This window comes from Dendrobates tinctorius, unplaced genomic scaffold (genome assembly GCF_039654945.1).
Source record: "Dendrobates tinctorius isolate UK_male_01 unplaced genomic scaffold, ASM3965494v1 ptg000070l, whole genome shotgun sequence".
NCBI classification, from domain to species: Eukaryota; Metazoa; Chordata; class Amphibia; order Anura; family Dendrobatidae; genus Dendrobates; species Dendrobates tinctorius.
In genome coordinates this window covers 32,056,405-32,083,041 of record NW_027361738.1, presented here as the reverse complement: position 1 = coordinate 32,083,041, position 26,637 = coordinate 32,056,405, and the positions used below count along the sequence as shown (strand labels likewise).

The 26,637-nt window shown below is 43.7% G+C and overlaps 1 protein-coding gene across 2 annotated transcripts in view; it reads left to right on the top strand.

Annotated features, from left to right (window-relative positions):
- Window positions 1-544: 544 nt before the first annotated feature.
- WDR86 (WD repeat domain 86) overlaps window positions 545-26,637 on the top strand; it is an 84,370-nt gene continuing 58,277 nt past the window's right edge. The window contains exons 1-5 of one of the 2 annotated variants that reach the window (XM_073581555.1): window positions 546-831; window positions 3,178-3,252; window positions 7,414-7,725; window positions 17,193-17,334; window positions 19,134-19,554. In XM_073581555.1, coding sequence (XP_073437656.1) covers window positions 7,497-7,725; window positions 17,193-17,334; window positions 19,134-19,554 — 792 coding nt within the window. In that variant the 5' untranslated portion in view covers window positions 546-831; window positions 3,178-3,252; window positions 7,414-7,496. Of the gene's footprint in view, window positions 832-3,177; window positions 3,253-7,413; window positions 7,726-17,192; window positions 17,335-19,133; window positions 19,555-26,637 lie in introns of both variants that reach the window. The other variant, XM_073581556.1, reaches the window with a different exon arrangement.

Below are 26,637 nucleotides of genomic sequence, written 5' to 3'. Positions count from 1 at the left end.
ATGTTCACCAATAATTCCGAGCACATGTGGATAAAGATGGCAGTGACCCAGTGGCAGTGCTGTGAGAACAATCTCCAGGGGAGGGTGTTGGGGTCTTTGTGCCAGCACTGCCCCCCCCCCAGGATCATCCTGGTGCAGCCCCCTCTCTCTACACACGAGGCTGCAGCTGAGCCAGCAGTCAGTCAGTGTCAGCCAGGCTGCAGCACATGGACCGAGGACACGTCCTGCTCACAGCTTCCAGGCATCAGGGAGAAGCAGCTCAGCGGAGACAGATTGTGAAAGGAGGTGTCACCCCCCGCACTGTACATGTGTGACCCATTACACCGGGGGTGCAGCTTCACATTCACACTCTGCTGGGGGAGCCTCTGCCTCTGCTGGGGGAGCCTCTGCCTCTTCTGGGGGAGCCTCTGCCTCTGCTGGGGGAGCCTCTGCTGGGGGAGCCTCTGCCTCTTCTGGGGGAGCCTCTGCCTCTGCTGGGGGAGCCTCTGCCTCTGCTGGAGGAGCCTCTGCTGGGGGAGCCTCTGCCTCTTCTGGGGGAGCCTCTGCCTCTGCTGGGGGAGCCTCTGCCTCTGCTGGTGGAGCCTCTGTCTCTGCTGGGGGAGCCTCTGCCTCTGCTGGGGGAGCCTCTGCCTCTTCTGGGGGAGCCTCTGCCTCTGCTGGGGGAGCCTCTGCCTCTTCTGGGGGAACCTCTGCCTCTGCTGGGGGAGCCTCTGCCTCTGCTGGGGGAGCCTCTGCCTCTGCTGGGAGCCTCTACAGACATTACATGGGACAGGAGCCCTAATTGGGAAAACTTCAAAGCCCATCATCTGTCTCCTGCTGGGAGATCTGGAGGTAAATAGTGAGGTGCTATTAGCAGATGTGTGTGCAGTGTCACCCCCTGTGTATTGTGTGGCTGTGATGAGTGGATGTTGCACTTTCTGTTATCTTCCTTATTATTTATTGCTATATTTGTATACTACTGGGCTCATAGATGTCCACGATAGCCTAATGCTATTTTGCCAGTGAATGGAAAGGGTTAGACAAGGGCATGTTCTGATCACACGTTTTTATTTGCATTTTCTGGATCTAGATCAGTGGTCAGAAACCTATAACTCTCAAGCTGTTGCAGGACTACAACTCCCAGCATGCCCTGATACCTGTACGCTTGGAATGGTGATTACTAGTGCGGTCGTCACATTGTAGTTCAGGGAATGAAGTAGGAGATTTCAGCGCTGCACAAAAGTAGTTGTAGGAATTTTTCAGAGAGCTGCGTCTTTAGTCCACGTTCACACGTTCAGTATTTGGTCAGTATTTTACATCAGTATTTATAAGCCAAAATCAGAAGAGGAACAATCAGAGGAAAAGTATGATAGAAACCCGTCACCACTTCTGGATTCATCACCCACTCCTGGTTTTGGCTTACAAATACTGATGTGAAATACTGAAGGTGTGAACGTGGCCTTAAAAATAATTCTCAGAAGACGATCATGGCCAACAGAGAATGTATTCATTTACAGGACACTTTCTACTGAAAATTTGGGATGCAGTGACAGTTCAATTATCTGATCAAACCCTATGTCTTTATCATCTCATAAACTGGGCAATGATTGCCTTAAAGGGTCATTGTTATTAACAGTCATTGCTCGGTATAAGGCTCGGGTCACACCAGCGTATTTTCTGTCATCTGAGAAAATTGGTCCAATTATGCTATCAGGATCAGAGTGTGATCTGATTTTTTTCTAATGAGAGGAAGGAAAAAAAAATGTCTCCATTCTGGCAATAGATAAAGTCAGATTGCACTCAGATGTCATCTGAGTGTGGCCCGATTTTTTTTTTTTTTTTTTACGGACCCATTCTCTTGCCTGGCCAAATACGATCTGATTTCTGGATGCAAATTGGGCAATGCTGTGATTTTTTTTTTTTATCCTTGGATAAGGTCGGTCAGAGGAAAAAAATTGGAAATGTGTATGGCCACATAGAATAATATTGGTCCGAGTGCGATTTGATGTTTTGTCGGATCAAAAATATGCTCGTCTGCACGAGCCGTAATCGCGCCCAACAATCAGTCGACAAATAAGGGTAATTTGCTCGTTTGTCGTTGGTTCCACCTTTTTTGGAGACATAAAAGTCATCGTTTGTCGGCAGCACGTCCCGTCGTGTATACGGTGTGTTCCGCTGACAATGATGTAAGCTGTATAAGAGGAGGGATAAATAAAGGAGCGCACAAAGGACCATTCCTACCGCTCTCTAATATTAATTGCAACAAGTAAACATTAGTAAATGAGAAGCCATCGATTTGCTACATGTCGTCTGTCCATACCCGGACTCCTAAACTGAATTGGCAGAGGTTGCCTGTATCTGGAGCAGAGTTCTGTGTCTGTAGTTCCAGCTCCGGTGTATGATTCTTGGAGGGCTGAGATTGGAGCTGTGCTGACGCTGCAGTCCTGGCCTCCCAGCCCCCCGCATAGAGAGCATTGTTCTGGAAACTCTTCCTGGGGCAGGACAGCATAACCATGGACCGCCGCTGCTCCCAGATCAGGACCTCTCAAAGACTGACATTGCGGTATGTGACTTTAATAGAATATATCATAGAATGTAGAGGGATTATAAATTCTTACAAATGTCACTTGAATCTGTCATTACAGCTGAGAGAGAGAAAGGAGTGTGACCATACCAACAACTGCCACCGCTGATAAAGTATACCTTCTGGCATCTTATACAGATGTCTCCTGAAGTGCCTTCCTTCATCGAGTGCTGAGCACGTTGTCCTGTCTTGGGCTCGGTTCTCACCATCCAAGAGAATCGGACCGATTTTGCCAATCGCACTCTGATTAGAGTTTGATCATTGTGTGATCCGATTTTCTCGGATCAGAAAAGAATGTCCCATCCTCTCCATTCTCTCAGTCCATGAATATTGGCCCGCACTCAGATGTCATCCGAGTGCAGTCCGATATTTTTGTCAGACCCATTGACTTGCATGGCGAGAGTGCAATCCGATGTTTTGTCGGATCGCACTTGCACCAAAATGATGGTAGTTTGCAAGAGCCCAAATCGGCAGCCACCCCTCTCTATTTGCTTGAGACTGAAGGAAACATCACTTTCTGATATCTTTTTTCTTTTATTGTTTATTCTTGTAATTAATAATAGCCAGCAATAGAAGGACAGGAGCGACACTCATTGATACGTTTCCTTCTTTAGCAATCCTTAACCAGCAGTGTGCAGAAAGCAGGTCTCACAAGGCCGCAGCGGTTTCCTTGGACCCCTTAGGCGTCAGTAAGTTATCCTTTTTTTCTATACTTGTTCTGTGTTTTGGACAGAACATGTTCTCATTGTAGTCTATGGTGCTATTCGTGTGTCTATGTTTTTTTGATAGCATCTGCAAACAAAACCCTCCCAAAAACCAGAGACTTGCCTGATTTTTGATTTAAGTCACGGATCAAGCTCTCCCATTCGAATTCATCCATAAAAAACAGACAGTACATGAACATGGTCATCAGTGTCCCCCAAGTGCTAGCCGGTCCGTTTTTTTACTATTTATTGGGTAGAAGAATTTTGGACTTTATTTTTTCTTATGCATGCGAGAATAATTGATTCCAAAGTGACGGCAACAACAGATACATGGAGCATTAATGGATACAAATCTGAAACCGCCCACTGATGAGAATTGGTCCTTTATGTCTTGTGTGCAAAAATACAAACTATTATAGCTGAATGAGGCTTTATGCCAAGGGGCTGGTGCCTGATGATACATGCCCTCTAGGTTATTCTTACGGCACATGCACATGGTCAGTAAACGCTGCGGGTTCCACACTGCGTACATCCACAGCATCCAGATGTTACAGCATAGTGGATGGGATTTCAAGAGTCTCCATGTCCACTATGCGTGCACCGACACCCGCAGCTTCTCTGCGGAGACGGACATGTGTGGAGCGTCTTTCCAGACCGCAGCATGTCTATATATGTAGCAGAGATGTGAGTCTCCTCAAGATAAATCTTACATGTACAATTCAGTGATCACATGCGGAATCGCCAGCGTTCAAAAGGCGGCAGCACTGTGGCCACAGCGGACATGTGCTGCCAATTACTGACCGTGTGCACCTACCCTTACACTGCACCCTACCTCTTCCATCAAGGCTAATAAACCGTGATGACAGTGCCACCAGTTATAGAATTATTAGATTGCAAGTGAGGGTCCATCCTTCCATAGGCATGTTGTTGGCACCCTACTACAGTAGTATTGTACGCACTTGTGTAGCACCATTAATTCCACAGCGCTTTACAGACGTCATCACTGACCCCATTGTGGCTCACAATCTACATGCCCTATCAGTATGTCTTTGGAGTAAACTCATGCAAACACAGATGCATGATGCAGATATTGTCCTTGGTGGGATTTGAACCCAGGACCCTAACACTGCAATGCTAACCACTGAGCCGCAGAGCTGCCCTATATTCTTGAGTAATGCTTATATCAGAGACTGCAGTTTCTCCAGAGTTTCTCTATGAAACAGTGTTTTTCTGTGAGTCCTATATTGGACTTGTGTAAAGCTATAATATTGTGCGCATGGGGCCCAGAGGACAGCGGGTAAGCATCAGTCTGTAGGATTACTACAAAGTTATGGCATCTAATAAATCACAGTTTGCATAAATGAAGCAGCGATCACACAATCAGAGCAACATGTAAGCACTAGAGACGGAGGAATAGGTATCGAACAACTCTCTCATATCAACCTATTCTGCATGAGGGCGCCCGAGAATAGGAGAAATGAAATCGGCAACACGTTTACAAACTTAGATTATGAAATTTCTTATAGTATTGTATTGTATTGGATGGAGGCATCATTTCTTATAGTATTGTATTGGATGGAGGCATCATTTCTTATAGTATTGTATTGTATTGGATGGAGGCATCATTTCTTATAGTATTGTATTGTATTGGATGGAGGCATCATTTCTTATAGTATTGTATTGTATTGGATGGAGGCATCATTTCTTATAGTATTGTATTGGATGGAGGCATCATTTCTTATAGTATTGTATTGGATGGAGGCATCATTTCTTATAGTATTGTATTGTATTGGATGGAGGCATCATTTCTTATAGTATTGTATTGGATGGAGGCATCATTTCTTATAGTATTGTATTGTATTGGATGGAGGCATCATTTCTTATAGTATTGTATTGTATTGGATGGAGGCATCATTTCTTATAGTATTGTATTGTATTGGATGGAGGCATCATTTCTTATAGTATTGTATTGTATTGGATGGAGGCATCATTTCTTATAGTATTGTATTGTATTGGATGGAGGCATCATTTCTTATAGTATTGTATTGTATTGGATGGAGGCATCATTTCTTATAGTATTGTATTGTATTGGATGGAGGCATCATTTCTTATAGTATTGTATTGTATTGGATGGAGGCATCATTTCTTATAGTATTGTATTGTATTGGATGGAGGCATCATTTCTTATAGTATTGTATTGTATTGGATGGAGGCATCATTTCTTATAGTATTGTATTATATTGGATGGAGGCATCATTTCTTATAGTATTGTATTGTATTGGATGGAGGCATCATTTCTTATAGTATTGTATTGTATTGGATGGAGGCATCATTTCTTATAGTATTGTATTGTATTGGATGGAGGCATCATTTCTTATAGTATTGTATTGTATTGGATGGAGGCATCATTTCTTATAGTATTGTATTGTATTGGATGGAGGCATCATTTCTTATAGTATTGTATTGGATGGAGGCATCATTTCTTATAGTATTGTATTGGATGGAGGCATCATTTCTTATAGTATTGTATTGTATTGGATGGAGGCATCATTTCTTATAGTATTGTATTGGATGGAGGCATCATTTCTTATAGTATTGTATTGTATTGGATGGAGGCATCATTTCTTATAGTATTGTATTGTATTGGATGGAGGCATCATTTCTTATAGTATTGTATTGTATTGGATGGAGGCATCATTTCTTATAGTATTGTATTGTATTGGATGGAGGCATCATTTCTTATAGTATTGTATTGTATTGGATGGAGGCATCATTTCTTATAGTATTGTATTGTATTGGATGGAGGCATCATTTCTTATAGTATTGTATTGTATTGGATGGAGGCATCATTTCTTATAGTATTGTATTGTATTGGATGGAGGCATCATTTCTTATAGTATTGTATTGTATTGGATGGAGGCATCATTTCTTATAGTATTGTATTGTATTGGATGGAGGCATCATTTCTTATAGTATTGTATTATATTGGATGGAGGCATCATTTCTTATAGTATTGTATTGTATTGGATGGAGGCATCATTTCTTATAGTATTGTATTGTATTGGATGGAGGCATCATTTCTTATAGTATTGTATTGTATTGGATGGAGGCATCATTTCTTATAGTATTGTATTGTATTGGATGGAGGCATCATTTCTTATAGTATTGTATTGTATTGGATGGAGGCATCATTTCTTATAGTATTGTATTGGATGGAGGCATCATTTCTTATAGTATTGTATTGGATGGAGGCATCATTTCTTATAGTATTGTATTGTATTGGATGGAGGCATCATTTCTTATAGTATTGTATTGGATGGAGGCATCATTTCTTATAGTATTGTATTGTATTGGATGAAGGCATCATTTCTTATAGTATTGTATTGTATTGGATGGAGGCATCATTTCTTATAGTATTGTATTGTATTGGATGGAGGCATCATTTCTTATAGTATTGTATTGTATTGGATGGAGGCATCATTTCTTATATATTGTATTGTATTGGATGGAGGCATCATTTCTTATAGTATTGTATTGGATGGAGGCATCATTTCTTATAGTATTGTATTGGATGGAGGCATCATTTCTTATAGTATTGTATTGTATTGGATGAAGGCATCATTTCTTATAGTATTGTATTGTATTGGATGAAGGCATCATTTCTTATAGTATTGTATTGTATTGGATGGAGGCATCATTTCTTATAGTATTGTATTGTATTGGATGGAGGCATCATTTCTTATAGTATTGTATTGTATTGGATGGATGCATCATTTCTTATAGTATTGTATTGGATGGAGGCATCTTCCACGATCCTTCGATGGACAAATGGCTTCTACTTGTGAGTTAGTGAAGCAGAACTAGAATACTTTCCCTACAGGCGTGTTCTCAAATATCCGAGCAATCAGTCCTCCGTTATGTTTATGTTATGCCAAGTGTCATGTAAACCTCGAGTTATATGATCGGGTTTGTAGGGTTAGTAATGGAGAAGGGAACGTGACATTGCGAGGGGTTGATATAATAATATACTGTATGTATTTGTAACAATAAACACAAAGAGGAACATTTTCGTTGGCCTAACAGAATGGTGCTGTGGTTTTTTTTTAAAGCACTTCCACTGATTTTGTCTTATTGAACACCCTTTAGGAACCTTCCATAAATTGCTCACAATGTAGAAGACACCAAGTGTATACCTTGTCCTTGACCTGTGCACCTGAGTGGTGAAACCCATGAGTCCTCCTCCCTTTGCCAGTGCCCATGCTGGGCTCCAGAGAATGGGGAGCGGAAGCTCCAATTGCGGTACAACCAATCCTTTGATCAAAATCTGCACGGATCACAAAGGAGGAATCAATTGGCTTTGTGTGAGCCCAGATGGATGCCACCTGTTGACCGCCAGTGAAGATTGCACTGCTCGCCTATGGAGGACGTCTGACCACCAGTGCTGCAAGTTGCTGCAAGGTGAGCGTGCTATTCACATAACAATTTGTTAAGCAGAAAACGATTTATTTGTGCAAACGTCCAACGTAATTACATCGGTGGTGCCCGATATTGTATTATAGAAAATGGGCCTGTAGAACTCATTGCAGGCCACCAGACTGTTCTCCTTCTAACTTCTACACAAAAGTTGTAGAAATGTATCCTCAAAGGTCCATGATTCATGTTACCTGTCACTTCTCCTTTTTAGTTAAAGGCTAAAATGGATTAACGAATTAAAAAGGAATCTGATCATTGAGTGCACTGGACATTTTAATGAGCTACATGCAAAGAAGCTTCACCCATAAGGCCCTAGTTCCCCACCAACTTAGGTTCTACAAGAAAAAAAAAGTGAATTAGTCCTGTGTTTTGCACTATGATCCTTTTAAACCTTACATATACTTTTATTTTCCTTGACGATTTGACCATCTAGCGTGGCATGGTGCGATGCTGTGGCACACTGGGTCCAATTATCTGATCTTGTGCATGGTACTGTCCAGGTGGGGCACAGGTGCCATGTTACCTGTGCCACTCAGTGTGCAATAGTGTTGTATCACACCAGATTTTGCGAACGCTCGCGAGAACAACAGTCAGAAATGCCCCCCATTATACATTAGATGGCACTCTCTCCCGTCTCCCCCATAGACAGGAATGCTTGACTCAACCGAGGGCTCCTGTGTTCTCTATGAGACCACCACTGCCAGGATTGGGGGTTGGAATTCAAGCTTGACGATTTTTCACTCCCTCAACATCATCTGTCAATGCGCGTGTTGTGAGGAGTCACAAGTCTGCAGTCACATAAAGTGACTGTAGACTTGTACCATAAGGCCAAACAACCCCTTTAAGCAATGAATTGATTTATATTCCTTCCTGATCTTATGTGGCTAGATGTAGTAACAATTGTCTTTTGGAAAAAAATAAAATCTTTTACTGTGATCTGCGATATAGTTACGTTGCCTTTACACATAAGGAAGGTGTTTCCTTGTGAAGTCTGGAATCTGGCAGTTCTCGGCACACAGTATTTATAGGCTACAAGGATACTGTTTATTGTCCATGTAGTTCAGCATTTTAGAAATTTAATCTTTTATTTTAGAAGCTTTTTCCTAATTGAAACCCAAGTCCATGCTATCTCAAGTGTGTCACTAGCTAAATATTATACAGAGGACGATTCAAGGTGCTAATCATACAATGGGTGCAAAAATTTGACACAAAAATACAACTTTCATGTTTGACGTTGAGATTGTATGTATAAATTCACCTGTCTACTCTTTTGGATCTTCGCCGTTCCTTTTTCGTTATTTTGGGGATATTTTCTGTCCAATCATTTGCCAGTTGTCACTTCTTTTTAATTAACAGGAATTATATAATGCAAACATGTCTTTTATATCTTTATTTAACAAATTCACATCTTTTTGATGTGTTTAATGAGACGATAATACCCAAATGAAAAGGGTTGTCCAGCTGAAAAAATTGCTAAATGTGCTCAACTTAGTTATGTAATATGATAGTTCCCATTTATAAGGTGCCCCGATCTGAAGCTAGATTTTCTGGTACCCTAGCAAGTTGTCTTCTAGGCACTGTAGGAAAAGGAAAGTGCTTCTCAATATATCTGGGTGTTCAATAAGTGAATGTGGACTGATCACCTGTTTAAGTTGGGCAGAGGAGTTACAACACCAAAGGTGTAGATGGATCCACAATGGGCGGCCAAAGCTCCGACCACTGGTTCCTAGACTCGTCAGTGCCGGAGCTAAAGAGAAGTCACGGAGTGAAGACAAAATCTTGCAGGATAATCCAGGCACTGCCAGTAGATATGTTGTGTCCGGAGACAGGTGGGAAGAAAGGTCTTATCGAAACAATGCATTTTGGAGTTGATCCAACTCCTTCATTAGGTACCTGATGTTGTCTTCACTCCGTAGTTTCTTCCAGGAACAGGTCAACGTCTTCCATCTCAGCACATGATTGGAGCTGTGTTTAATAAGGGCTGGATGAATACTCATCTTTAATAACTAAGCCATCCCTCTTGTCTATCTGATAAGTGAACTGGCATAACTAGTGGATTCAGCAGTCGTATACAACTTTGGCCTCATTACAGAAACGGGAAATGCTGACCTGCCTAAGGCACAAACTGGAAGAGGACACCTTTCAGATGGGTACATTTTTAATAAGTTCTATAACTTATTAAAATAAACTAATTTAAAGAGGTTATCCAGGACTATTTATTTTTTTGTTTTACAATTTTTTTTTTGCTACCTACCTGTCTGTTGTGCCCAGCGTAGATCTTGCAGCTCTTGCCAGCGATTCAGCGACTTCCGTTGACGTTATGTCAACAGAGCAGCTGCTTCTCTTCTCTGCTCTGTTGATGCTCTACGGGGAGCCGTCTGTCAATCAGCATGACGTTGTAAAGAATCCGGAAGAGAAGAAAAGTGGCACTCGTAGGTCAGTGGAGCGTACTTCTTCTTTTATTTGAAAAAGATTTACATTCCACTGACCTCCGAGTGCCACTTGCTCTTTTTCTTCTCCTCTTGATTCCACGCAACTCTGTTCCGCTCCAGTAAAGCGCCACGGTCAGAGAAGCCATAAGGACAGCCGGTTCCTGCTGCAAGCTGCAAAAGGTATTTCTTAATTTGTTTGGTGCTGGTTTCTCTCACCCATATGATGTTGGAAGTCAAACCCCATCGACAAAGCAGCCTGGAAAAACGAAGAGTTACGCAGTTGATGTGGAACAACTGAATACCGGCGGTAGGAGCAGTCTGTGATCACTTTGAAACGGCACCTGGCAGAACAGGTGGGTAGTAAGCAACTACCTATCTATTAATTTTTAGGCCAATATTAAAAAATATAAAATATTCCTGGATAACCTATTTCATGCCATGTGCACACATTGAGTATTTGGTGAGTTTTTTACCTCAGTATTTGTAAGCCAAAACCAGGAGAGGAACAATCAGCGGAAAAGTATAATAGTAACACGTCACCACATCTGTATTTTTCACCGACTCCTTGTTTTCTTACAAAATACTGATGTTAAAAAATTAACCAAATATGCATGTGTGTACGTGACCTAAGGGTGGGTTAATTCTGAGAATTTTTGGTGCAGATTTTGAAGATCTTTAAAATCCGCTCTGAATTAATTCATTGTGAACAACACGATATGCCTAAGACTCCACGATATAGGACCATATCAGCTCTGTCTGACTTTACTGTGTGCATAATTCCTTAAAGGGAATCTGTCACCTCATTTTTCCGATATGAGATGCGGTCTCCGCAAACAGGGGCTTATCTACAGCATTCTGTAATGCTGTAGATAAGCCCCCAATGTAACCTGAAAGATAAGAAAAACGAGTTAGATTATACTCACCTGGGGGTCCGGTCCAGTCTGATGGGTGTCGCGGTCCGGTCTGGCACCTCCCATCTTCTAGCGATGACGTCCTCCTCCTTACTTCTGCCGCAGCTCCTCCTATTGAGGGCAGAGCAGAGTACTGCAGTGCGCAGGCGCCAGGAAAGGTCAGAGAGGTCCTGCGCACTGCAGTACTTTACTCTGCCCTCAATAGGGCAGATATTGTACGCCTGTGCAGGAGCCGTGGCAGAAGTAAGGAGGAGGACGGACGTCATCGATAGAAGATGGGAGGCGCCGGACCGGACCGCGACACCCATTGGACCGGAACCCCGGGTGAGTATAATCTAACTTGTTTTTCTTCTCTTTCAGTTTACATTGGGGGCTTATCTACAGCATTACATTACATTACAGAATGCTGCACATAAACCCCTGATGGCGGTGGCCGCATCTCATAGGGCAAAAATGAGGAGACAGATTCCCTTTAAAAACATTGAAAAAATCCAGGCAATGAGCTAAAAATGATAAAATGAAGCATTTACCTCAAGTTTTCTACATTACTCCTAGGGGTAAGGTTATCGCATACATTTATTTTTTCTGTTGTAAAGCCATCTAAAAAGATCTGTACATGGCACTAACCATAGCGGCACAAATTCATCACAATACTTGTGGGAAATTTTCAGGAACCTTACAACTGATTGAGAAGTGGTGGGATTTGATCTCCGTAATATAAATGTGGTATATATATCAGCAGCATTCATGTGTGCCAGTAAAGCCCTGGTGGTCTAATTCCTAATTTAACATTAGGTAATACTGTGAAGTATTAGGAGAGGACACTGTGGATTTCTCATTATGTTGGGCACCAGACAGTCTCAGTTTCCTTAAGGGATTAGTCCTGAAATTAAATTTCTTGATAATGCTTCCACAAACTGCACGTTAAATACAAGATTTTATAGAAGAAAAAGGGTTCAACCAGTTCTGTCGCCAAATCTTACTCTCTTCGTTTTCCAGCACTGACACCAGAGCCCAGTTTGATGACTGAGCTTATGCTCCAGCGTAATTTCTCTGATATTTGAATAATCCGTGGACGTAAATGGATCAGCGGCTCAAAAAAGGAGCAAGCAAGGGCTGGCAAGTGCCAACATGTAACTTGGCAGCCAGTGAAAAGGGAACAGCTTTTTTTTTTTTTATATACAGCAAGAGAAGCGTAACTTAAGTAATCTGCTATTCTTGAGAATCGGCACACTGCTTGAAGCAATAGTGGGTAAGGCCTGTTTCACACATCAGTCTTTCACCATCAGTCAAAATCCGCCGTTTTGCAAAAAAAACGGATCCACCATTTTTCTTGGCGGATCCGTTTTTTTCCCCATTTACTTGCATTATTGGCGGATTTTGACTGAAGGTTGCCCGTCCCATCCGTATTTTTGCGGATCCGCCAAAATTTTGGCGTCCGCTGACATCACAGGACGGACAATGCAACGTTTTTTGGGCGGCCGGATCCGCATTTTTGCCTTTTGCTACAGATTTAACCCTAAATCCAATGTGGCTGCTGGACAAAATTCTCTCTCTCTCTCCTCACCGCGTGACTGCCTATATCCCAAACGACATTGCGGCGACCCGACATCTTCATCACGACCATTTGCCATTGACATTCCCGCGATAACCCGGCCTCTTCCCGCGGTAGCCCATCCTCTTCATCACGGACATTCCTGCGATAGCCCGGCCTCTTCCCGCGATAGCACGCCCTCTTCCCGCGATAGCCCGCCCTCTTCTTCGCGGACATTCCCGCGATTGCACGCCTTCTTCCCGCGATAGCACGCCCTTTTCTTCGCGGACATTCCCGTGATAGCCCGCCCTCTTCCCGCAACATCGGCGGTATTTTTATTTCAGCGCGGTTCCTTTAACCTTCCCTCATCAGCGGATCCCGGCGCACCAACGGTCCGGTGGCTCCCGTTGGTGTTTCCACGGCTACGGATCCGTTCTCCGCCTTTTTCGCGGATGACTACTGACACAAAAAACGTAAGTGTGAAACAGGCCTTAGGAATAAATAGACGTTATATTTCAGGTTACATCCGAGCCACAACGCTCACTTAAGGCTCATTCACACGTCAGTATTTGGTCAGTATTTTGCATCAGTGTTTGTATGCCAAAGCCAGGAATGGAAATTACCGAGAAAAAAATATAATTGAAAGACTGACTCCTGTTCCTTATTTTGGAGACACTCCTGGTTTTGGCATACAAATACTGATGAAATACTGATCAAAAATACTGATGTGTGAAAGAGGCCTTATACAGATCTGCCATTTGAAAGAAAACTGATTTATAAATTGCTGCTTTGTCTGAGAATATTCAGCAGTTGTGCAGCAATAGATGATGAGGAACCTTTATCTGCAAACCCCCAAAGCCAAGCTACATCAGAAAAGCGCTACACTATAAGTGTTTAATGCAAAGATACATTGCCCTATCATAAAAAAATACATTTACACAAGATGTAGCTGATTCCAATGTTCACTGTCATTTCAGTCTTTGTTAAATAAAACCAAAGCGGACTGCCTGTAGAGTGAGGTATCAGGTTACAGCTGTTATTTTCTCTATTGAGTGGGGAGAAATGAGGAGCACTCAGCACAGTGAGACACAGAGCAGATAGCGCTGAAGGTTCAAATTACTGTTTTACCTCATTACAAAGCTGGATTCATAGCTACACAGCTAGGTGACACTGTATAATGTTCTGCTGAAACCTTATAATATGTCTTATCGGAAAAATCTGCTTCTTTCTCCAGTTATGAGCCTCTTCTTAATACCACTACCTCTTGAACTTATCCAAAATGAAAGAAAACTTAGGTCAAGCACAGTGAGGTATCAGGTTACAGCTCATATTCTCTCTATAGTGTGGAGGAGGAGCACACAGCACAGTGAGACACAGTGCTGCAGCTTCAAATTACTGTTTTACCTCATTACAAAGCTGGATTCATAGCTACACAGCTAGTTAATGCTGTATAATGTTCTCCTGAAACCTTATAATATGTCTTATCAGAGAAATCTGCTTCTTTTTCAAGTTGTGAGCCTCTTCTTTGTATACCACTGCCTCTTGAACTTATCATCAAATATGAAAGAAAAACCAGCTCAAAACAAATTTGGTTAAAACAAAGCAGACTGTCAGCTCAGTAAGGTATCAGGCTGCAGCTCATATTTTCTCTACAGTGGGGAGGAGTGAGGAGCATTCAGCACATTGAGACAAAAGGTGAAACTTGGATTGGTGGTGGTGCAGCTTCAAATAACTGCTTTGCCTCATTAGAGAGCTGGATTCATAGCTACACAGCTAGGTGATGCTATGTAGTGTTCTGCATGCCTCAGCTGCTTCTGAACATGTATTAAACAGATAAAGAAGAGCAGGAATCCCTTAGGCCCGTTTCACACTTCAGTTTTCTGGCATCAGTCAAAATCTGTCATCAGCACAAAAAAAAACGGATCCGACGGATTTGCCTGGCGGATCCGATTTTTCCCCATAGACTTGTATTAGTGATGGATTGTGACGGATGGCCTTCCCTTTCGTCTGTCGTGCAATGGATCCGTCGGAAAATAGGTGTCCGTCGGCCGAAAAAACCGTCTCTAGGAATGTTTTTTGTCTCAGTCAAAAAGGCGGACAGTGACGGATCCGTCGCCATCCATTGTCAGCTAGAATAGACGCCTATGGGCGGCGGATCCGTCGCTGTCCGTCAAAAAACAGATCCGTCGTCGGATTCCGTTTTTTCATTTCTGTTCCTTTAATTTAACCCCAAAAGCCTTTCTGGCACCAAAAAATTTTCTCTCTCTCTTCGTGTTCCTTTAAATTCCAAAATCTGCAGTTTTGACGGATCCGTCAAAAAAAGCGGAAGAAACGGATTAAAAAAACGGATGCGACTTATTAAACGGATCCGTTTTTTCGGAGGATCCACTAGACGGATCCGTCGAAAAAACTGATCCGTTGCATCCGTTTTTCACTATTTTTGACGGACTTTGACTGACGCCAGAAAACTGAAGTGTGAAACAGGCCTTAGTTGTTTGAACTGTGTATAGGATTTATCATAGCAGCTGATCTCCAGCTCCAGCTCCAGCTGTGAGACAACTGAAACATAAAAAAAGAGCCTTCAGAGGAGAGGACTAGTGAAAGCGCTAGATAGTAGTCGTATAATATGGCTAGAAATAGTGTTATTCCTCATGTACTCACTGGACGGCTTACTTTTAAAGGTTACCTGAAATAAGGTACACTTAAATGCTTAATTTACAGAAAATTAAAATTACTAATCATTTTTCCGATCTTGTTGTAACATTTCTAATGAGCAAGATAGGATGCTTCTGATTATGACGAAATCGATGTGCCCTAAGATATGACTCGATGTTAGTCTCTTTTTTTTGGATTGAGAGTAAGGCTAGTTTCACATTAGCGCTTTTGAGCGCAGCGACGGCCTGCGCACGGCCGCCGCTAAGCCCCACCCCCTGCCACGCCTCCGCCGGTAGCTCCGCCTACCGACGCATGACGCTGCATGCGTCCTGCGTCCCCTATCTTTATCACTGGGGGCGCAGGCCGTGCGCAGTATGCGTTTGGCGGCGCATGCGTCCTTTTGACGGTGCGCCGACCTGCGCCAAACGCAACCTGCTGCAGTTTGGTTGCGCTCGGCGCACCGTCAAAAAGGCGCATGCGCCGCCAAACGCATACTGCGCACGGCCTGCGCCCCCAGTGATAAAGATAGGGGACGCATGCAGCGTCATGCGCCGGTAGGCGGAGCTACCGGCGGAGGTGCGGCAGGGGGCGGGGCTTAGTGGCGGCCGTGCGCAGGCCGTCGCTACGCTCAAAAGCACTAATGTGAAACTAGCCTAAAACAAGGATTTTATAGAACTTTATACTTCATGAGATGACATGAGTCCATTTGATCAGTAGGTTTTGGAAAAGGTGGAAACCTAAGATAATGATAGGCAGCTTGCTGTAGCAGAAGTTTTCCTAGAGGAGACCGAACATGAGTAAGATTACAATAAGTTCCCGCAATGAGTTTTTGACGCTGCGTATCTTTTCTGCGCTAAAAATGCAGCGTCTTACAGTTCTAGCAAAATAGATGAGATTGATAGAAATCGCATGGCCACTGTTTTAACATGACGTGAACTGACTTTGCAATCTGCAACATGTCAATCTCTCTTGCGGCTGAGTTTTATGTGCAAATTTTCCCCATGGAATTGCATCAGATGAGGAAAATCCACAGATAAAAAAAACGCATATGCGAAATGCACTAAAAATGCATGGGATTTACATTTTACTATATCCGTAAGGTGTTGTCAATGCCAAACACCAGGAAGTATCAAAAGCAAAGAAGCTTTGTTTAAAACATGATATACTAAAGAGAAGCAAAAACCGAGATGTCAAAAACCGTGATAAAAGCGCATGTAAATAAAACGCACTCAAAAACGCAATAAAAAACCTGCAATAACGTAGTGGGTGCATAAAATACGCAACATCAAAAACTCACTAAATACTCATTGTGGGAACATAGTCTTATGGGTGTAGGAGGCTTAAATTTAATCCATGAGATTGAAGTCATTCTACCGTAAAGTGCCTACCTTACCGCCGTGTGCCTTTATTAATCTTCGGCTACTAAAGGGCATGTCAAACTAAGAGATATCGCTAGCAATATCGCTATAACTAGTGACGTTATAGCGATATTGCTAGCGATATCGCTGTGTCTGATACTTACCTCCGACCGGCTCCCCCGCTGGTTATCGCTGATCGCGCGAGAACGTCCTGGACTGTTTCTCATTGTCAGCTTCCTGCGGCGCTTCCTGCTGTGACGACGAGCGACGCGTGGAGCCGGGTGGGAGGACGCAGGATCGCCTGGTGTGACAGGTAAGTAGCGACCCCGACCCCAGCTATGTCGCTGGTGAGATCTGCCTGTGTGGCAGCTCACTAGCGACCACTTAGCAATGTACCAGCGATCCTGACCGCGTCATATCGCTAGTCGGGATCGTTGGTACATCGCTAAGTGTGACAGTACCTTTAGGTTGGCTACTTATATAGTATGTAGATACCAATGTACATGGTGAGTTGAGAGTCCAGTTCTCATCTGGGGTTTCTGTTCTTTTGCCATGGCCACAGGACATAGCAGCTACATTACATTTTGTCACCTGGAGAATGAAGCAGCTTTCACATGCAGCGCCGATCACACTGTGAGGAAATGGGAGGTGTCGACAGGACAGTGTCACACTGTGTACACTGGACACACATCAATTGTGAACAGGTGGGTAATGGCCTTCTCAGAAACTTTCCTGCAATGAATACTGTAGACGAAGTTTTGATTGTCATTCTCCATGTGCGTTCTCCTCTCACACATTTATTCATGACAGATCTCATCCATTTTGCCCAAGAAGACCAAGAAAATGTTATGTTCTGTACATGAAAAATTACATAACTGTACAGTTGTGCGAAAAAGTGTTTGCCCCCTTCCTGATTTCCTATTCTTTTGCATCTTTGTCACACTAATGTTTCAGATCACCAAACAAATATTAGACAAAGATAGCAGAAGTAATCATAAAATGCAGTTTTTAAATGTTTGGATTTCTGTATCCCTTAATAATAAAGACCTTAATTTAAAAACTGCATTTTGTGATTGTGTTTTTATCTTAAATTTGTTTGGTGATCTGAAACATTCAAGTGTGACAAACACGCAAAAGAATAGAAAATCCAGAAGGGGGCAAACACTTATTCACACAACTGTATAAATGCCTTAAATTTTTAGTGGATGTGGATCCCACCAATGTGACCTGCATCTATGTCAATAACGAGGTGCGGACGTACCCCAGTGTCGTTGATGAGGAGGTCGGAGCGACTCTTCATTTGTATGAGAATTCCAACCACCTCTGCACTGGAAGCAGCACGCAACAGGTCACTGATCTCAAGCAGGGCCGCCATCAGGGCATTACTGCCCTGACTGGCGTATGGGGCCCGGCGGGCAGAGGGGGCCCGCATCGCTCTCAAGATAGAAGTGGGTCCCATTGGCGGGATCTCTAGTACATATCCTATGCATTTATGGTATGTCCTGTGGATATGCCATAAGTGTATGAGATGAAAATGCCCCTTTAACGGCAGTAGCAATACTGAAATGGAACAACAGTCTATATACACGGTGGCTCAGTGGTTAGCACTGCAGCCTTGCAGTGCTGGGGTAGTGGCTGCAGAGATGAATAAAACTTTTTTTTTAATTTCACCTCTTCATTGCGGAGATATTAGCAATCAAAGTATTTGGTGCCTAATGAGTTAACTTTTGTTAAGTCCAAGTGGGTGTTATCAGACAGTTTTCACTGATAATTACTCCTGTATGACGTTGACCAAACATAAGCAAGCTTCCACTTTCAGGAGAAAGAAGAACACGCCCCACGTAGCTTAGAGCAGGTTTCTCAGTGTGTAAGATGTATGACAGACAGCCCTGATCGATCTCCTTGTCTATCCTTGTGTTTGTCTTGTGAAGACTACTACATTGATTCCTCCTTGTAGATCTAGCCCAGAAAATGATCCTGTATATTACAGGTTTATTCTAAAGATGGGGAATAAGTTAATTGGTTTGGTGATAGCTTACTGATTACTGGGGATTTGACCACTGGGACCGCCAACGATTCTAACAACTAGACTCAGGAGCCTGAGGATCAACGTTCTGCAGAGTCCTTTCTTGAATTGAGTGCTGGTGTGACCTTGATTCTATTCACTGTCTATGGGACTGTTGGAGAAAGCCATTTCCAGTAGTCTCCTAGACATAGAATAGAGCAGAGATCGAGCATGCTTACCTCCGCTACATTCCAGAAGTAGTTCTGCTGAACTTGATTCTAGATCCCCTTACTTGGCATCACTGGAGGTCTCAACAGTTGGACACATAGTGATCAGCAAGATATTCCCTGTCCTGTTGACAGGTGATAACTAGCTGTCTTGGGACTAACCTGTTAAATAGGTATGACCACAGTTATATAGATTTCTGTTTAGAATTTGTACTGTTTGCTTCTCTCAAAAATTAATTGTTTATGAATTTTTCATGTAAATCTCCCACAGGATTCTTGTGGTCAGGAACTTGCTCTTCAGTGGATCTTATGACAGAACTGCTCGCTGTTGGGACACTGACACGGGGAGACCTCTTCAGGAGTTTCAGGGTCACAGAAACTGCATCTTGGTCTTAACCCATTTTTCATCCAGTGACATCCTAGAGGAATCAGACATTGAAGGCAAAGAAGTGAAAGAATTCCTGGTGACTGGAAGCACAGACTGCACAGTGAAAATCTGGGAAGCATTTAGCGGGTGCTGCTACCAGACATTGAGGGGGCATTTAGGTGCCATACTGTGTATAGTGCTAGACACCCCCAACAGCGAGCTGTTTTCAGGCAGTACAGACTACACCATCCGGAGGTGGAACATGGTTACTGGTGACCAGCTGAAAGTATTCAGAGATCATCAAGGATCTGTTATATGTCTAGAGGTAAGTGAGTCAATTATTTCATACTAAAGTTAATTCTTTATAGGTTTACCTATACAAATACATAGAATTAGGTGTTGCTTAAAGTCTAGCTGTCCATTCACTCCAACTCTGTAGAAACACGTTAACTGGCTGCCCTCATCTCCAGAACAAGGTGGATCTGCTGTTTGTGGACATACTAGTCAAATATGTCCAGGCACTGTTCCGATTTCACATGTTTTATAATTTGCCAATTACTCTTTTCAGCAAGCAGCTCATCTTTAACTGCCAGCACTATAGGTGCTAGAACTGCCCGTCCCTCAAAGCAAAGTTAGACAGAAAGAAAGTGACTCTTTGGGGAGTAAAACATCATTTTTAAGTACGATTATGAGTATACTCACCTGGGTCCTGTAAATCAATTTGCTTCTCTGTAACTCCTATTCTTGGGAACAGTGGTGACTTTGTGTATTGCATGGTTCCATAGTGGGATTTCTTGTGTTTTTGTGAAAGTAGAATATTTATTAGGTGTATGATACAGATGAGATACGTCTGTATGTTTGCTGTATACACTGAATATTATCAGTTTTTGGCCTCTTCTATATCTGTTATACTCTCCTGATGGACAGCAAAACTAATCACATAGGGCCTCGATAAAGGGTCAGTCTGAGGGCAGTTTCACACGTCAGTGTCTCTGGTACGTGTAGTGACAGTTTTCTCACGTACCGGAGACACTGACACGTGTAGATACATTGGAATGAATGTGTCTATGCAGATGTCAGCATGTTTTCACGGACCGTGTGTCCCTGTGTAAAACACGCTGACATGTCCGTTTTTGTGCAACAGCACGGATCACACGGACCCATACAAGTCAAAGCATCCGTGTGCGTTTTTAAAAGTCAAAGGGTTAACATTGAAAATAATTTTTCAAAAACACGGACACGGACAGCACACGGATGGTACACAAGGACATACGGATAGCACACGGATGTCACACGGATGGCATACATATGCACACGGACACGGATATCTCCGGTACTGGTTTTTCCGGTACCGGAATTATCTGGACGTGTGAAACTGCCCTGAGACAACATTATATCAAACCCAATTAGAGTCATGAGTCAGGAAACACGCAGGAAACATGGAGGGGTTGTCATCCCAAAAGGTTAGAAAACATCTGGTGAGTGTTGGGGGCTGGGTAATTGCAAAGCTTGGTGTACGATTACTAATATGTAACAGAGTTCCCAGGATATCACAAATACTCGCTATACCATAAAATAATGCATTGTCATCTCTATGTAATTCCTCCATGTTTTATTTTTATCTATATAGGTATTTGTATTATTCATACTGCAGAACTTCAGTTATTATTATTATTATTTATTATTATAGCGCCATTTATTCCATGGCGCTATACATATGAGTTAGCTTTTGGTTGAATATTTAGAGAGCTAGTAAATGGAGACTTGTTCCACATTTATTAATTATTATGTTAGACAGCTAGTCCGAGATGAGAGAAAAGAGACATATCTAGTACTGGTTGGTCAAAATCAGCTGCACTATTTTTTGTAGAGATCTTAAGGCTATGGGCCCACGTAGCGTTTTAAAACGCACAGTGAAAACCGGACTCCTTCCCAGAAATCGCCCGTTTTTTTCTCAAGCACTTTCCAAGCGATTTGAAGCATCGCTTGGAAAGTGATTGACAGGTTGGTCACACTCGTCAAACATAGTGTTTGACAAGTGTGAGCAGCTTTTTACTATTGAGGCCGCCTATGCGGCATCAATAGTAAAAGATAGAATGTTAAAAATTATAAAAAAATAAAAAATCGGGGTATATTTACCTTCCGGCGTCCCGCGCTGCCATCCCGGGCCTCAGCGTTCCCAGTAATGCCTTGCGAGACCTGTGATGACGTTGGTCTCGCGTTACTGTAGGGATCTCGCGAGACTACGTCATCACAGGACCTTGCCGCAAGGCATTACTGGGAACGCTGAGGCCCGGGAATGCAGCGCGGGACGTCAGAAGGTAAATATACCTCGATTTTTTTATTCTTTTTTTTACAGGGGTATGGTACCCAGGGCCTGGAGGACAGTCTCCTCTCCTCCACACCGTGGGTACCAACCGCACATGAGATGCTTAACTTCCCGCATGGTGGGCATAGCCACATGCGGGAAGTAAGCGATTCTCATGCATTCCTATGGGTGTGGAATCGCGGCAATTCTTTGCGATTCCGCACAAAAGAATGAGCATGCTGCGATTTTTTTCCGCAATGCGATTCCGCCGCGGAAAAAAGCGCAGCATTAGCACAGCATGTGCGGAATGCCATAGGAATGCATGGGGGGCGTCGTGTACAAGATTTTTAAACGTTTTCGCAGCGTTTTCGCGCCGAAAATCGCGGCAAAAACGCTTAAAAATCGCATCGTGGGCACACAGCCTAAATGTGTTTTGCCACTTATCCATGTTGTGTGGTACGAAAACTTTTAGGAACATTTTTCCTGCTACTGTACCTGCCCTAACATTCATAAGAGCTATGGAAGCACCTACCATGGCTGGTGAAAGGTCCTCTGGATTTTTTTTTAAACAAATCTAATTCATTTTGATTTATGATGCAAAATAACCTTTAACCTTTTTAAAGTGGCCGATAGAGTGGTAGTCGTGATCGAGTTGCTGTGTGGTTGCACTCTGGCACTTTACAGACAAGGAGTGTCCCAGTCTCAGTGTGCTGAGGAGTGTGGGGTGCATCACACTCACTTAGGGCAGTTTCACACGTCAGTGTCTCCGGTACGTGTAGTGACAGTTTTCTCTCGTATCGGAGACACTGACACACGTAGACACATTCGAATGAATGTGTCTATTCAGATGTCAGCGTGTTTTCACGGACCGTGTGTAAAACACGCTAACATGTCCGTTTTTGTGCAACAGCACGGATCACACAGACCCATACAAGTCAATGGGTCCGTGTAAACACGTACCACACACAGATGCTGTCCGTGTGCTGTCCGTGTGCGATCCGTGTGCGTTTTTAAAAGTCAAAGGGTTAACATTGAAAATAATTTTTCAAAAACACGAACAGCATACGGACAGCACACGGATAGCACACGGATGGCATACGGTATGCACACGGACACACAGACACGGATAGCTCCGGTACCCGAATTATCTGGATGTGTGAAACTGCCCTTACAGGCGGCAAGCCTCCGCTGTCTCCATCCTCAGGAGCCGCCGCACACAATGCATGAGACACCTGAACTGAACATCATTGAAAATTTGTTTCTAGACTTCAAAATAGCAGTTCATGCAAGACAACCCAGGAATCTCACCGTGTCTGCAAATTGAGATTCTGATTTGGCTTTTATCCTAAGTCTCTCTGAAGAGGCAATTTGCATATAAAATTTCCCAGAGGAGCATTGCACGGCGAATAAGCCTCCTTACCTTGACAAGCCAGAGCTGGTATGTCACTCTCCACAAGGAGAAACCTTACCCCTTAGACCTCAGTCCAGAGCCTCTCACCTAGCCAAATCAGATCTCATACTTTGCACTGACGAGAGCCAATAGCTCGAAACACCGTGTCTGCAAATTGAGATTCTGATTTGGCTTTTATCCTAAGCCATATTACAAGACTCGTTAAAGGGTTGATTGTAACTTGTAGGATCGCTACTACCAATAGGTGGCGCTGTAGAGTAAAAGTCCTCTTTCTCTCTGAAGAGGCAATTTGCATATCCCTGAAACAAGAATTGAAAGACTCTTGGCTGGCTACAAAAACTGTTTACAAGCTGTGATACTTGCAAAAGGGGATGCTACTAGATACTAACCATGCAGGGTGCCCAAACTTTTGCATCGGCCCATTTTCCTTTTGTGTAGTTTTTAAAATTTTAAAGATGAAAATATATATTTTTTGTCTAAAAGACAAAGGAAATGTGTCAGCTTTAACTTTAGCCCTTTTAGAGATCATTTCATCTTCAACTTGTTTAACTGTTCACAATAACAGTAATTTTCACCAGGAGTGCCCAAACTTTTACATGCCACTGTATGTGTACATACAAATAAATAAAGGGAACACTTAAACAACACTCTGTAACTCCAAGTCAGTCACACTTCTGTAAAATCAACCTGTCCAGTTATGAACCAACATTGTTTGTGAATCAATTTCTCTTGCTTTTGTGCAAAAGGAACAGGCAACAGTAGAAAAGACAGGCAATTAGCAAGACAACCCCTATAAAGGGTTGGTTCTGCAGGGGGTGACCACAGACCATTTCTCTGTTCTCATCCTTTTTGACTGTTGTTTTTGACAATTTTGCATTTTCTTATTGCTCTCACCCCTAGAGATATAGTAGCATGAGACAGTGTCTACAACCAACAGAAATTGCTCAGGTAGTGCAGCTCATCTAGGTTGGCACATCAATGTGAGCTGTGAAAGAAGGGTAGCTGTGTCTGTCAGCACAGTGTCCAGAGCATGGAGTAGATACCAGAAGACATTCCAGTACACCAGGAGACATGGAGTGGACTGTAGGAGGGCAACAACCCAGGAGCAGGACCGCTACCTCCTCCTTTGTACAAGGAGGAACAGGAAGAGCAGTGCCAGAGCCCTTTACAATGACCTCCAGCAGGCCGCTAACATCCATGTTTCTGCTCAAACTGTTAGAAACAGACTCCATGAGGGTTTTATGAAGGCCCGATTTCCACAAGTGGGCGTTGTGCTTACAGCCCAATAAGGTGCAGAGTGATTGGCATTTGCCAGAGAACACCAAGATTTGCAGATTCAACATTGGTGCCCTCTGTTCTTCATGGATGAGAGCAGGTTCACATTGAGCAGATGTGACAGAGACACCGCGGAGAACATTTTGTTGCCTGCAACGTCCTCCAAAATAATGAGTTTGGCAGTGGGTCAGTAATAGTGTGGTGAGGCATTTCTTTAGAGTGCCGCACAGCCGTCCATGTGCTAGCCAGAGGTACCCTGACTGCCATTAGGTACCGGGATGAGATCCTCAGACCCATTGTGAGACCATATACAGGTGCCCTGGACCCTGGGTTCCTTCTGGTGCATGACAATGCCAGACCTCTTGCGGCTGGAGTGTGTCATCAGTTCCTGCATGATGAAGGCATTGATGCTATGGACTGGCCTACCAGTTCCCCAGACCTGAATCCAATCGAGCACATCTGGGACATCATGTCTCGTTCCATTCACCAATGTCACGTTGCACCACAAACTGTCCAGGAGTTGACTGATGCTCTAATCCTGGTCCGGGAGGAGATCTGTTGTGAACACTTGTTATCTGACTTCTGAGTTTAGGCTCCCTCTGGTGATTGCTGCTGGTAATGGAGCTGGTGGGGTTGACAGAAGTCAATCACCTGAAGAGGATGAGTGGAGATCAGGTGTTACAGACTGGGAAGATTTAAGTCAGCAAGCTTCCCTCAGTTGCTGCTGGTGATTTGGTTTTCTTCCTGTGCATTTTGAAGTCCGCTTGCCCCCTGCTTAGTCCTGCATTGTTCAGATAAGTGATTTGTTTGCTGGAATCTTTTTGCATTTGATCCAGTTTTTGCTTTTCTCTGCTTTCTGCTTTGCTGTGTGGGTTCAGCATTGTTCCCGGCTGGGACCAGTGCTAGACCCCGCTCCATATGTCACAGCTTATGTCAGTCTGTTCAGTATTGCTAGTCCCCTGTTATATTAGTATTGTTTTCCAGGACGTCCCTCCTGACAGCACCAGGGAGGACGTCCCTCGCCTCCTTCCAGGGACAGGAAGAGCACACAAGAGGTTAAAAACAGTCTCCACCCCCATTCCCTCAGTGTTTCTTCCTGTCCCTGCATGGAGGGACGCACAAGAGGAGTCGGCTTACCGGAGGGGTCCAGGGGGATCGGGCGGCCCTGCCAATCCTTCATCCTGTGAAGCGGCCCCGGCGCTGAAACCCTCCTGGGTGGGGGACCCTCAGCCACAGAGACCAGGGGAGGACGAGCCCCCTGGGTAGAGCTGCTTCCTCCCGCAGCGGAGGCTCTCAGCTCCAATGCCGGCAGCAGCGCGGGGACCGGAAGTCGTGTGCAGGGAGACTGCAACGCACTTCCGGTGACGTCAGAGCGCCGCAAATACAGGCCGCCGGAAGGAGCAGAACGCGGTATCAGCGAGACAGGCAGCACCCTCCTGTCCTGACCTCGCAGAGGCTCTCAACAGCGATGGAGAACCAGGGCAGAATCGACCTGGATGGGGTAAGTGCGCATAGCGTAGACTTAACTTTAGCCCTTTTAGAGATCATTTCATCTTCAACTTGTTTAACTGTTCACAATAACAGTAATTTTCACCAGGAGTGCCCAAACTTTTACATGCCACTGTATGTGTACATACACGTGTATATACTGCTTAAAAAAATAAAGGGAACACTTAAACAACACTGTAACTCCAAGTCAGTCACACTTCTGTAAAATCAACCTGTCCAGTTATGAACCAACATTGTTTGTGAATCAATTTCTTTTGCTTTTGTGCAAAAGGAACAGGCAACAGTAGAAAAGACAGGCAATTAGCAAGACAACCCCTATAAAGGGGTGGTTCTGCAGGGTGTGACCACAGACCATTTCTCTGTTCTCATCCTTTTTGACTGTTGTTTTTGACAATTTTGCATTTTCTTATTGCTCTCACCCCTAGAGATATAGTAGCATGAGACAGTGTCTACAACCAACAGAAATTGCTCAGGTAGTGCAGCTCATCTAGGTTGGCACATCAATGTGAGCTGTGAAAGAAGGGTAGCTGTGTCTGTCAGCACAGTGTCCAGAGCATGGAGTAGATACCAGAAGACATTCCAGTACACCAGGAGACATGGAGTGGACTGTAGGAGGGCAACAACCCAGCAGCAGGACCGCTACCTCCTCCTTTGTACAAGGAGGAACAGGAAGAGCAGTGCCAGAGCCCTTTACAATGACCTCCAGCAGGCCGCTAACATCCATGTTTCTGCTCAAACTGTTAGAAACAGACTCCATGAGGGTTTTATGAAGGCCCGATTTCCACAAGTGGGCGTTGTGCTTACAGCCCAATAAGGTGCAGAGTGATTGGCATTTGCCAGAGAACACCAAGATTTGCAGATTCAACATTGGTTCCCTCTGTTCTTCATGGATCAGAGCAGGTTCA